Source organism: Delphinapterus leucas, chromosome 15, assembly GCF_059928025.1.
Source record: "Delphinapterus leucas isolate spDelLeu-1000000601 "Yukka" chromosome 15, BTC_Dleu_Yukka2, whole genome shotgun sequence".
Classification (NCBI taxonomy): domain Eukaryota; kingdom Metazoa; phylum Chordata; class Mammalia; order Artiodactyla; family Monodontidae; genus Delphinapterus; species Delphinapterus leucas.
Genome location: NC_143143.1, coordinates 43,159,889 through 43,172,217, shown reverse-complemented (window position 1 = coordinate 43,172,217; position 12,329 = coordinate 43,159,889). Strand labels below are relative to the sequence as shown.

The following is a 12,329-nucleotide window of genomic DNA, read 5'->3' as shown; positions in this document are numbered from 1 at the left end:
AGTCTGCTGTGCTCCAGCCCCACGGGCAGTGCCTCTGTCTCTCGGTTACTTTAACAGAATCCACACCAGGGTTGATGGCATCAGGATTCCCGTTTGCCCCTCTGACAGACCAGGAAACCAAGCCCTCTAGAGGTGTAGTGCTTGGGTCCCATCCCAAAGCCAGCAAATGGCCAAGCTGAGGCTTCGATGCCAGTTGCCAGAGGCAGAGTTCGCGTGGTCTTGGCTGGTCAGCGTTCTGGTGGGACAGTGGCTCCCCTCACCCCGCGGCACAGGTGTGAGCCCACTGAACCCTCACAGAGCCCCCATGAGATGCGAGCAACTGCCATGGACTGTTGTGCATGAACAGAGAGGTCCCGCAGCTTGTCTAAGGTCACACACCCGTGAGTGGCAGAGAGGGATTTGAACCTAGGGTAAATGTGTTCTATCCCTTCAAAGAGCTGGAAACTTACAAGCCACCCCCAGGGAGATGTGTCCTCGTGTGGTTTTGCACAGATGGGATAGTGTACCGAGGAGGGTCAGTGCAGCAGCTCACACCGCGGCACAAGGGCGTTGCTTTCATTCTTTATTTGTTCTTTAGTTTTTAAATTTTTTATTCTTAAATTTTTTTTTATAGTTGCCTTACTTCCACAGAAAAGGGAAAGACACAGCTTCATCTATGCCTGAAACCGCGGTAGCCAGCCGAGTGGTCCTCCCACACCGCTTGGGTCCCTCCGCGCACTCCCCACAGCACAGAGGGAGGGAAGCTTCTACATGCAGGTCTCAGTCCTTTAGTGCTTCCTTTCGGATTTCAGAACAAAGCCCCCAGTGGTCACTGTTTGGGCTCGCAGGGCTCCCCCTCCCCGGGTCCTCTTCTCACTCCTCAGCCTCTGGTAGGACTGTCCTTCCTTCACTCCTTTAATAAGGTCATGTCCCTCCCTCCACAGGGCCTTGGTACATGCTATTCCCCCATGTGGACGTCATTTCCTCTCTTACCTATTCCTCCTTTAAATTCCAGCTCCACTGCCTTTCTTCCCCAGAGGAGTCTGTCCCAACTGCCCACCCCCCAACCCCAACAGGACCTCTCCTGACACCCTGAGGCACCTGTCACAGCTACAGCTGTTCAACATGTTCAAATCTGTCCACTCTAAGAGATGTCAAGGGTCATGAAGGCAGGAGTTTTCTCCTAGAATCCCAGTGCCAAGCCCAGCACATAATAAGGGCTTCATTAACATTGGTTGGGTGGATGGATGGATGGCTAGATGGACGGGTAGATAGATAAAAGGATGAATGCATGAATGGATAGATAGATAGATAGAAGGATGGGTGGATGGATGGATGGATGAATGGTTGGACTGATGGATATATGGGTGGGTTGGTGGATGGATGGATGGATGGTTGAATGGATGGATGGATGAATGAATGGATGGATGGATGGATAGATGGGTGTGTGGATGGTTGAGTCTCCATAGGCACTAAAGAATTCTACAGGTTCTAAGAAAGCATCTCTGGACTCCCGCAAACATCTGATTAGATAAAAAGGACATAGGGAGCACCCCCTGAGGGGTATCTGACTAGAATCTGAGATGGGTGCTTTATCCCTTGTGGAGGCTGAAAGCCAGTGAGTTCCCAACTCCCAGGACGCCCTTCTCGAATCTCTGAGGAGAGACAGTCTCTGAGGTGCCCCAGCTCAGCCCCTGGGCAGGTCCTGCCACTCTCCACGAAGCGTTCCTTCTGGGTACTGGGCCCTTACCATCCACCCAGAGCACCAGGAGTCGTGGCTCCAGTGGGGAGTGGAGCAGAAGGGGGTGTGTCCAACCCCCTCCCCTCACTGGGGAGACTGACACATGGTCCACACAGTCTCCTGGGGAACCCAGGAGCCCCAGGAGCCCCCGGTCACCTGCTTGTTCAGTGTCACCCTGTGCTGGCCCCTTCCTTGTCCCTGTATCACTTCCCCTCCCAAATAAACTGCTTGTCCCAAATCCTTGTCTGGGGTCTACTTCTCAGGGACCCCCAACCAGTGATAGCCCTGATGAGCAAAACACGTCTGTCATCACAGGAAAAGAACTTTTAGATTCAAGGGCCTTTGATGAGTCGCCGTGCGGAAGGAGGTCGGCCACGGCCTGGACTGAATTTGGGCCCAGATCTCCTGCCCTTCCCGTAACCCCCGAGCTGAGGAAAAGCAGGCGTGCAAGCCCAAGGCTGTGAGGCCAGAGACATTTTCATTTTTCCTTTCTGGTGCTTTCTGTGACGCTGCTACATCACAACACAATATTTGCACTATGAAACCCTGAAAACTGCCCAATTTCACCCAATTTGGTTGAATGTTCTCGAGGAGCTTGGCGTCGTGTTAGAAACTCAGACATTCCCACGGCCCCGTTCCTATTTTAAAATTGCCTATCTATTTAAAGTTCACGATGGGGGGAATAAGAGAAAAAGACTTTCAAAGCCAAAGGGAACATGAGAGAGGGAAAAGGAAAGTCCAGTTTGCTTCTAAAAAAGGCTGAAAATTACAACCATCCGTGGCCCCGTGTCTCAAGTCTGCGGATTAGTTTTTTCCTCTTCTGGTTGTTTGCAAACCAAAGTGGAATTTTATTATGGGATAACCAAGTGAGTTTCTCAAGCTCCTGTTCCCCCAAATCTACTCACTCCATGGCGTGCCCTCACGCGGATGGGAAGGAGGACGGGCCCCCAAAGAAAGCAGCCGGTGTCTCCAAGCTGCAAAAGAACGTCTCCCCTCCCCTCCCCCATGCCACCGTGCTTCCTTATTCGGGACCCAGCGACGTTGCCTGGCTCCTTTTATGAACAACAAAAGCGTGATGAAGGCAACAGGAGTCAGAAGCTATTCAGCACAGGAAGCCCCCGTATCCGGCGAGGAATAAGAAGTGCAGCGACAGGATGCGCCTTGGGTCAGGGGGCCGCGGAAAGCCCTCAGCCTTTGTGTCCTTCCCTGCAACGGAGTGTCCACGTCTGAGCCCTCGGCTCCCCTCGGAGCTCAGCCGGGACTGCCACTGTCACCGCCGGGCCGCCAGCCTCCCGCCCAGGGGAACACGGAGGCCATGATGGCCGGCTCCACCGGCCTGCTGCTGCTGCTGCTGGTGGTACAGCCCTGGGCGGGGGCTGCCGCTGCCCAGGAGGCCGTGGTCTGCGCGGGGGCTGCCTGCTACACAGCCCACAGGGTCAAGCTGAGTGCGGACGACGCCCAGCTCCGCTGCAGCAAGAAAGGGGGCAACCTGGCCACGGTGAAGAGCGAGGAGGAGGCCCTGCACGTCCAGGGCGCCCTGGCCCAGCTCCTGCCACCGGGGGCGCCCCTGGCAGAGCGCATGGGCAGGTTCTGGATTGGGCTCCAGCGAGACAAGGGCAAGTGCCTGGACAGCAACCTGCCCCTGAAGGGCTTCAGCTGGGTGGGCGGCGGGGCGGACACGTCGTATACCAACTGGCACAAGGAGGCCAAGAACTCCTGCACCTCCAAGCGCTGCGTGTCCCTGATGCTGGACCTGTCCACGCCGGCCCTGGCTAGCCGCCTTTCCAGGTGGACCGAGGGTCCGTGCGGGAGCTCCAGGTTTTCTGGGAGCAGCATCGAGGGCTTTGTGTGCAAGTTCAGCTTCAAAGGCATGTGCCGGCCGCTGACCCTGGGGGGCCCGGGCCAGGTGAATTACACCACCCCCTTCCAGGCCACCAGCTCCTCCCTGCAGGCCGTGCCCTTCGCTTCCATGGCCAACGTGGCCTGTGGGGACGGGGACGAGAGCTGGCAGCATTACTTCCTGTGCAAGGAGAAGGCCCCCGATGTGTTTGACTGGGACAGCTCGGGGCCCCTCTGTGTCAGCCCCAAGTTCAGCTGCGACTTCAACAACGGAGGCTGCCAGCAGGACTGCTTCGAGGGTGGGGAAGGCTCCTTCCGCTGCGGCTGCCGGCCAGGGTTCCGGCTGCTGGACGACCTGGTCACCTGCGCCCCTCGGAACCCTTGCAGCTCCAGCCCGTGTGGAGGGGGGTCCACGTGCGTCCCTGGGCCCCTCGGGAAGGACTTCATGTGCCACTGCCCCCCAGGCTACCGGCTAGGCTCGACTCAGCAGGACTGCGTGGACATGGACGAGTGCCAGGGCGCTCCCTGTGCCCAGGAGTGTGTCAACGCTCTTGGGGGCTTCCGCTGCGAGTGCTGGGTGGGCTACGAGCCTGGTGGCCCCAGAGAGGGGGCCTGTGTGGATGTGGACGAGTGTGCCCCCAGCCACTCGCCCTGTGCCCAGGGCTGCACCAACACAGATGGGTCTTTCTACTGCTTCTGCGAGGAGGGCTACGTCCTGGCCGGGGAGGACGGCACCCAGTGCGTGGACGTGGATGAGTGTGCGGGCCCGCAGGGCGGCCTCTGTGACAGCCTGTGCTTCAACACGGAGGGGTCCTTCCGCTGTGGCTGCCTGCCAGGCTGGGAGCTGTCCCCCGATGGGGTCTCCTGCACTGGGGGCCTCACATCCCTAGGACCAACAGCTGGGCCTCCCCAAGGGGAGGACACAGGAAATGGAGAGGGGAGGCTCGTGTCTTTTGCCGCAACGTCCAGTCCTACCAGGGACAACCCCGAGGGCGCCTCCACAGTGGCGCCAGCCGCCAGGAGACCCTCCCTCCCAGACAGCGCCCCCATCTCCCTTGCCCCACCTGACATGCTGGACCCCAGTGGGTCCCCTGGTGTCTGGATGGAGGCCAGCACCCATCACCCCACGGCCACCACTGGCCGTGAGGCTTCCGCAGGTGAGGATTTCACCGCCAAGCAAAGCGACGATGGCACGGACGGGCAGAAGCTGCTCCTGTTCTACATCCTGGGCACTGTGGTGGCCATCCTGTTCCTGCTGGCTCTGGCTCTGGGGCTCCTGGTCTATCGCAAGCGCAGAGCCAAGAGGGAGGAGAAGGAGAAGAAGCCGCAGAGCGCAGCAGACAGCTACGCCTGGGTCCCTGAGCGAGCCGAGAGCAGGGCAATGGAGAACCCCTACAGGTGAAGGAGGCTGGGTTGCCAAGGGGGCAGGAGGGGGGATGTGGCAGGCACCGGCTGGGGCGGAGGCAGCGGCCATGGCATGCAGCAGGCAGAGGGAGAGGGGCGGGCATGGCCCAGGCTGGGGTCACCCGAGGACTGCGTGTGCTCACGGGCGGTGCCGCCCTGCCTGTGGCTCGGTGCCCGTGGGTCTGTCCCCACGCCCGGTGTCCAGACGGCACAGCTGGGGCAGCAGCCTCCAATGTGTCCCCGTTTGTTCCCCACAGTCCGACGCCAGGGACAGACTGTTGAAGCTGAGGAGGCCCCAAGACACTGACAGTGACGCCGTCCTCAGAGGCAGGTGCCTGTTGGAAGCAGGACCCCCATCCTCCTGGAAGACTGGACTGGAATCTTAGCAAATAGTTGCCAATCTTCTCTTTAAACGCCTGGCAACTTGACCTGTGCAGGTATCACACGCGTGTGCTGTGTAAGTGGTGGGTCCGGTGTCCTTTCAGGAATTTGATGCATGTTAACAATTCTCCCTTCCTCTCCCTGTTCAAATTCAAATGTGACTGAGTTCATTTCACCCTGATTCTGGATTGGGCGTGACAAGTCAGGGGCTAACGGGCTCCCTTTGAACTGCTTCTCTGCCCTCGTAACCATTGAAGAAGAAGTTGTGAACCAGGGAAAATTAGGACTGAAATGATTTGTGTCTCCTGGTGTGACGGAGGCTGAGTCGATCTACTGTTTGATTATGCAAGAAGCTCTGTTTCTGTCCGAGGGAACATGTTGAGGCTGGAGACATTCCTTTCCATTCCTGGGTTTCCATCTGCTTCGGTGGCACGGAGACAGAACGTTTAGTAATCGCATCTTCTAGTTCTTCAGGTTCTAGTAAGTCTTCAGTTTATTTGCAGATGAAATCTGAACAATGTGGGGAAAGTTTTACGAAGTGAGTTAGAAGTGCTTCTGGAAGCTAGAGTGAGAGGGCAGAGTTTGTTTCAAAACTACTTGAATCAATTCGTCTAAATAAATGTACTGATGTCACCACAGGCTTGATTGATGAGACAGACGCTCGTGAGGACAAAGGTCAAGGACCACTGGTCTCCGGGCCAGGCGGCCCCATGTCCCCGCTGCTGTCCTGCCCCCTCTGCAGCTGCCTGGGCTTGGATGCCCTGATGGTTTCTGGAGGATGTGAGCGAGCTGCTGGGCTGAGGTTTAAACGTGTTGTCATAAGCCTTTAGCACAGTTCACGGTGGCTGATGCCTCCTGAGAGCTGATCCTGGCTTGCGGCCGTAGCACCACCAAGTCAGGACTAGTCCCGCGGGTGCTGGCCCAGAGCTGCCTGTGGTACAGGAATCCCCTGGCTCTTTCCCTTAAAAGAGGGGGCGAGAGGGAAGGAAGCAAGAACGAGAGAATAACTGCGATCTTGTGCAACCGCAGACACTGCTCACAGCCGTTTTAATTTATAGCCTCGCGTTTAAGTGCTCACTTGCAAAGATTTCCCACAACTAAGACTGTTGTTGTCGGTGGCTCTCTGTCCCTGCCAGTTCTGCCTGGGTGCCTGGAAAGCAGCCCGGGTTCACTGCAGGCCGGAGCCCTTAGAAGCTGCCTGAGCGGTACGAGAGGCCCGGGCACCCAGAGGGCACGGGGGCTCAGCCACTCTGGCGCAGGACAGAGAGAGGGAACTTGCCGGGATCCACACTCCGCCCCAGAGGTCGGCACTCTGCGTGCACGGCCTTCAGAGTCAAGGAGATGCCCTTTTGCCAGTTTTGAAATGTAGGTGCTATAGCTTCGTTTTTGTTTTTTTTTTTGCGGTACGCGGGCCTCTCACTGCTGTGGCCTCTCCCGTTGCGGAGCACAGGCTCCGGACGCGCAGGCTCAGCGGCCATGGCTCACAGGCCCAGCCGCTCCGCGGCATGTGGGATCTTCCCGGACCGGGGCACGAACCCATGTCCCCCGCATCGGCAGGCGGACTCTCAACCACTGCGCCACCAGGGAAGCCCTACAGCTCCGTTTTTGAAGAAAAGAAAATGGAAAACTGGAGGGGGTTGGGGGAAGGAAGGAAGGAGAGAGGCCTGATAGGACCCAGGAGGGGGTTCGAAGTGTCTGCTTTTTAAAGCCACCTAATATTCTGCAGTTCCCACTCGGAACACTGGGGTTTAGCACTCCAGGGGGCGAAGGCTGTGTCCCTCGGCCCCCGGGGTGGTGTGCCGTGCGGCGCTGACCGTCGGGCTGCTCGTGGCAGTGTGTGCACTCCGTGGCTGGTGTCTGCACTTACAGGAGGTGCTTTCCTCCAGGGCTTTACGGCCCTCACCCTTGTCACTGGGGCGAGGGGGACGTTGCTAATCCAGGCTGCCCCTGACCCCCGTGGTCCCCTGGCTTTGAATTGGCTGAGGTCACCGACGTGCCCTTGGTTTCAGCGTTCATGGGTTTCTTCTACAGCCCAGCCCCATTTGGTCTCCGTGTTTGAATTCTTCTCTGCTTGGGGTGGGGAGGTGGATATGCAGCCCTGTCTCGCCTCCCACCCACTGCGACATCCCCCCCGGGGGCGGGTGGGGAGAAATGGGTGGATAAATCACAGTTTCTCCGAATCCCCTCCGTCAGAGTCAGCCCCTCTGCAGGCAAGTGGGGTCTACCTGCCCTCACAGCCACAGCCCAGCAGTGGCCGCAATCCCCAGACTGGACCACCTCGGGCAGTGACTCTGATGAAAAGCCTCAAGCTGAGGGTTTCTTCTCCCATTGAACACGGCTGTCATTTTGTGCCAGGGTATTTGAATCCTTGTTTTGGGAGCTCGGGGCCAATTGACAAAGTATCCATTTATCCAGAGGCCCAGGTGGCTCGGCCGTGACATCCAGGGAAACGGACAGATGGACATGGGGAGAGGTGGGCTCTGCCACACAGAGATTCCTCCAGCCGTGACCCTGGGCTGGACAGGGGCCGACCAGGCACTGTTCTGTCCCTGATTCCCTGACCTGCTGAGGGGCAGAGCAAGCTGAGTGTTGGGGTCAAGGAGAGGCTCCCCTTGGCAACAGGTTCAAAGACAATTTGGACTTTCCTCCAAAGAATTTCTCATGGTTCACTAATTTTATATTCGGGACAAACTCACCACCTCCTCAGGAGATAAATTAAAGGGAGGATGTCTCCCTAAACACACCCGTTCCTGAATTTCAGGGATGATCACTGAGATCACTGCTCTTTTCTCTCGTTGTCCATTGGGAAGGGCTGATGCAGGGGGACAGTCCCCTGGGGAAGCCGAGTGTAGTCAAGGGCAGGGCGATTCTTCAAAATCACCTTGGGCGTGGAGGACCTGGTGAGTGTCCTTTGTGCGATGAGCCACGGCTGCTCCACAGTGTGGCCTTGAGGCAGAAGCAGCTGTGCTGGTGTCCCTTTTGGTGTCTGAGCCATGCTCCCAGCGGCATTAAGTGGGTGAATTTGCCAGTTCTGGCTTGAGGCCGGGAGGGATGCAGGCTGCGGTCACCACCAGGCCTGGCAAGGCCATCTCAGACCTAACTGTCTGTCAAGGAGAGACAAGCAACCTCTCCTAAAGGCTCGTCCTCACATCTTCCCCATGATCAGGCAAGAAAGTGGAATAAAAAATTAAACATGTATGTGTGGTGCAGGAGGAGCTGAACTGGGAATGAGTCTCTCTCTTGCACACATATGTGTAGCTGCGTCTTTTATGTCCTGGTCATGAGCCCTCATTTGAGCACATTGTGAGGGGCCTGGATTTCACCCCTGAACAACCTCTGAAGGATGTGGATTTGATCATTAGCTACTTTTATTCCAAATCTCTTTCCCATATATATTTCTGTGAAAACTAAGAGAACAGAGATGAGATTTGACCCCCCAAAAAAGCACTAAATTCAAAATGACACAGTTTTGTAAATTTAATTTAATTTTTTATTTTTTTGTGGTACGTGGGCCTCTCACTGTTGTGGCCTCTTCCGTTGCGGAGCACAGGCTCCGGACGCGCAGGCCCAGCGGCGATGGCTCATGGGCCTAGCCATTCCGCGGCATGTGGGATCTTCCTGGACCGGGGCACGAACCTGCCTCCCCTGCATCGGCAGGCGGACTCTCAACCACTGCGCCACCAGGGAAGCCCCACAGTATTTTTTTTAAAGCAAATCTAGGAAAGCCTTTTCCTATTATTTTTCTTCTTAGCTTCTCCATTGTCTAAACCAGGAAAACAGGAAAGCATTGCTTTCTAGCAGCTGCAAAATGGTGTAATGTCCCCTACATATTTCCATCCCTGAAACAATAGGTTTAGCATGGGAATCTGAGATATAAAATCCCCGAAAACATCTGTCCCTCTCTGGCCACAAAACCCACTGCTTAAATCTGGGTGGTTTGTGGCGTTTGTCAACCAACAAAAAGAGGATGATAAAATTCTCCACGTGTTTGATAATCAAGTACCTTACCCCATTCCAGATTCCAGGGACTAATACTCACCAAAGTGCTTTTTTAAAAAAATGCAGTGTGTTTTGGTCTGTTCACGGAGATAATGCCCATCCGTTTTAAGAAGAAATTTTGGAGTTCCTTTCTCGCATTGTTCCTCTTATCTGCAAGGGGGCAAGTGTTTCCTTTCAGCAGATTTCGCCCACTGTTCCCCTGGCCTGAAGCTCTTTTTGCATATTTGGCTTAAGCTTGAAATAGATCATAGGCACGGCCTGGCTCGGCGATATTAGTTGCAATGATATTAGATATTAGATGTAAATGTCAGCAGTCCCTCCACGAGCGCTAAATGAGAATGTAAGTCTTTTTGGATGTGTGTATTTGATGTTTGTTCCCCTGATGCTGGAATCATGGGCTTTCTATGTGGGGTTATTTCACCCCAGGCTGGGGGAGGGTGGGTTGCACGCTGTCCTGCCCTCAGGCCTCTGAGAAGCTGAGTGGCACCTCCGGTCAGCCTCGGAAGTGGGTTGTCATCCTTTGTGCTTTGTTACGCACCTAGCCTAATAAACTCCGATATACATTGCTGTCAACATGTTTTAATACGTTTCATAACAGCTCAAAATACACAGCAGAAACTACATTCAAATGTATCTGTGTCCCTTTTCAGAGATACCTTGACGGCTTGCCTCCTTACCCACTGGAGGTGACACTGGCCCCAGGGCACCTAGTGATCCTGAGCCCGTGCTCCACGCCGCCACCTCCACCGTCCGATTCCCTGCATCTTTTTTTTTTTAATTATTTATTTATTTTTGGCTGCATTGGGTCTTCGTTTCTGTGCGAGGGCTTTCTCTAGCTGCGGCAAGCGGGGGCCAATCTTCATCGCGGTGCGCGGGCCTCTCACTGTCGTGGCCTCTCTTGTTGCGGAGCACAAGCTTCAGACGTGCAGGCTCAGTAGTTGTGGCTCACGGGTCTAGTTGCTCCGCGGCATGTGGGATCTTCCCAGACCAGGGCTCGAACCCGTGTCCCCTGCATTGGTAGGCAGATTCCCAACCACTGTACCACCAGGGAAGCCCCTTCCTGCATCTTTTTAGTTGCATGGGTGACACCTGGTGCAGGATTAAACGTGTCCAATTGGTGTGATGTGTAAACACTGTTCTGTAATGATCGTAGGAGCATTTATCACCACTTGGTCAGCAAACATTTTCCAGTTTGTTTAACTGATTGGACAGACCAGCTGGCTTGCTCATTGCTGGGCTGCATAAACGTCACCATGACTGGAGGCTGGGGCAGCAGATGGTGGTTGATTCCCAGTCCACCTGCTTTTCAGATTGTGTACTTGGTAAGAACAGGGCTTACGGAGGATCAACGGCTCTCCAGTGATGCTAATGGTCCGGACACTTGTCATTACTGGGGTCCAATAAAGCTGATCCTTGAGCTGTCTAGCCACTAACAAAATCCATTTGGAAATTATATCTTAATATGAAGAACCATGGCTGACCCCACCACAACGTACACAGTCACACAGAGACACGCACCGCAAACATAGAAACACAAGGGCCCCCACAGACACAAAGAGACACACAAACACACACAATCCTAACATCCTCTGTTTCATACTGAAATACCCGAGGCCAGGGTTTCCTGATTTATGGGAAAAGCCCATGAACAAAAATGCCACATTTTAGCGGCAAGTCCTCTTAGTGACTTAAAACGACGTAAATGCTAGTAAATCTTTCAAATATGATTCATTCACAAAAAAATCGATTTATACAGAGTTATACCTACTGCACAACGCAAGTATATCTGTGACAGACAACACGTAGATTAAAATGAAAGACCAACATACACATCACGTACCTTCCACGGCTTTAACGTGGACTGAATGAGTATGCCCCGTTTTCAGCTGACTCCTAAGTCCGTTCAGTAAGAGGAGGCAGAGACAATAAACCCCAAACCAAAAAGCCTCAGCTCAGTCTCTCCTTGAATTATATTGTGACATTACAGTTGCTTAAAAAGAGAACCATGTCTCATCCCCTTTACACCCTGGCTCATCCTTTTCGGAAGAAATGAAGGCCAGGTAAGCGGTGAAAAGTGAATAAAGAGGCCCAGAGTGAAAGGTCGGGGAGAAGCCCCGAGGCCAGCAGCCACTCCAGGGAACTTGACCCGAGGGGCCGCTCTTCTCTTCTCAGGGCTGAGCAAACCCTCCCAAGCCTCCAGGAGCCCACAGCCAGAGTTCCCCATGTGCTGCCACTCGGGTTCTGTTTGTTGGGTTTTTTATTTGAGGTTTGTCACCATTGACTTGGATGTTAGTCCTCCCTTGTGGTAGAAATTGGTCCATAGAATTCAACTGCATGGAGGGAAGGAGGGGAAGAATGGAGGATAAACAGAGAGGGAAGAAAGGAAGGAGAGGGAGGGAGGGATAGGGGGCAGGGGATGCTCAAATGAAGGTCAAGGTGAAGGTCATCGGGCCCCAACTGCACATCTTGGCTTTCAGTTTGAGACAGTGCAGGGCCGTTTTCCCCTCTGTGCCATCTCTAACCTACTGGGTCACATGGTGGAGCAGCTGAGCTGCATTCTGCTGATCCTGGTGGAGGACGAAAACCCTTCGCATTGTGCTCTTGTCACCTTTCCCTGAAAAGCACTGCTTATCTCGTCCCCTTCACGTTTCACACTTGTCCGCATCATTGATATCATAGAGTCTTAAGCTGGGTCCATGATGTCTGCTCTGTTGAGCTCCTTCTGAGTTCAAATATCCCATGAAAATAAGGAGACTTGTGAGGTGGAGGAAAATAATTGCGCCTCTTACCTTCTTTCTCCAGGGTCTTCCTTTCCCAAAAAGATTATGTCCCAAACCTAAGTGTTTCCCTTCCTTGTCAAACCCGTCATCTCCGCACCCAAGAGTAGTGCCCCTGTGTGTCCCAGCCCTCACCCTCATGGTCAAGGTCAAGGTCGCAGTGTGTGTGGGGTGCAGTCCTGCACACCCGCCACACCAGTTTGTCCATC

The 12,329-nt window shown here is 54.7% G+C and overlaps 1 protein-coding gene across 1 annotated transcript; it reads left to right on the top strand.

Moving 5' to 3' along the window:
* The first annotated feature begins 2,393 nt into the window (after positions 1-2,393).
* Positions 2,394-5,977, top strand: CD93 (CD93 molecule). Its single transcript, XM_022594194.2, has 2 exons — positions 2,394-4,957; positions 5,221-5,977. The coding sequence occupies exons 1-2, from the start codon at positions 3,036-3,038 to the stop codon at positions 5,243-5,245; spliced, it is 1,947 nt and encodes a 648-aa protein (XP_022449902.2). The 5' UTR covers positions 2,394-3,035; the 3' UTR covers positions 5,246-5,977.
* Positions 5,978-12,329: the final 6,352 nt, after the last annotated feature.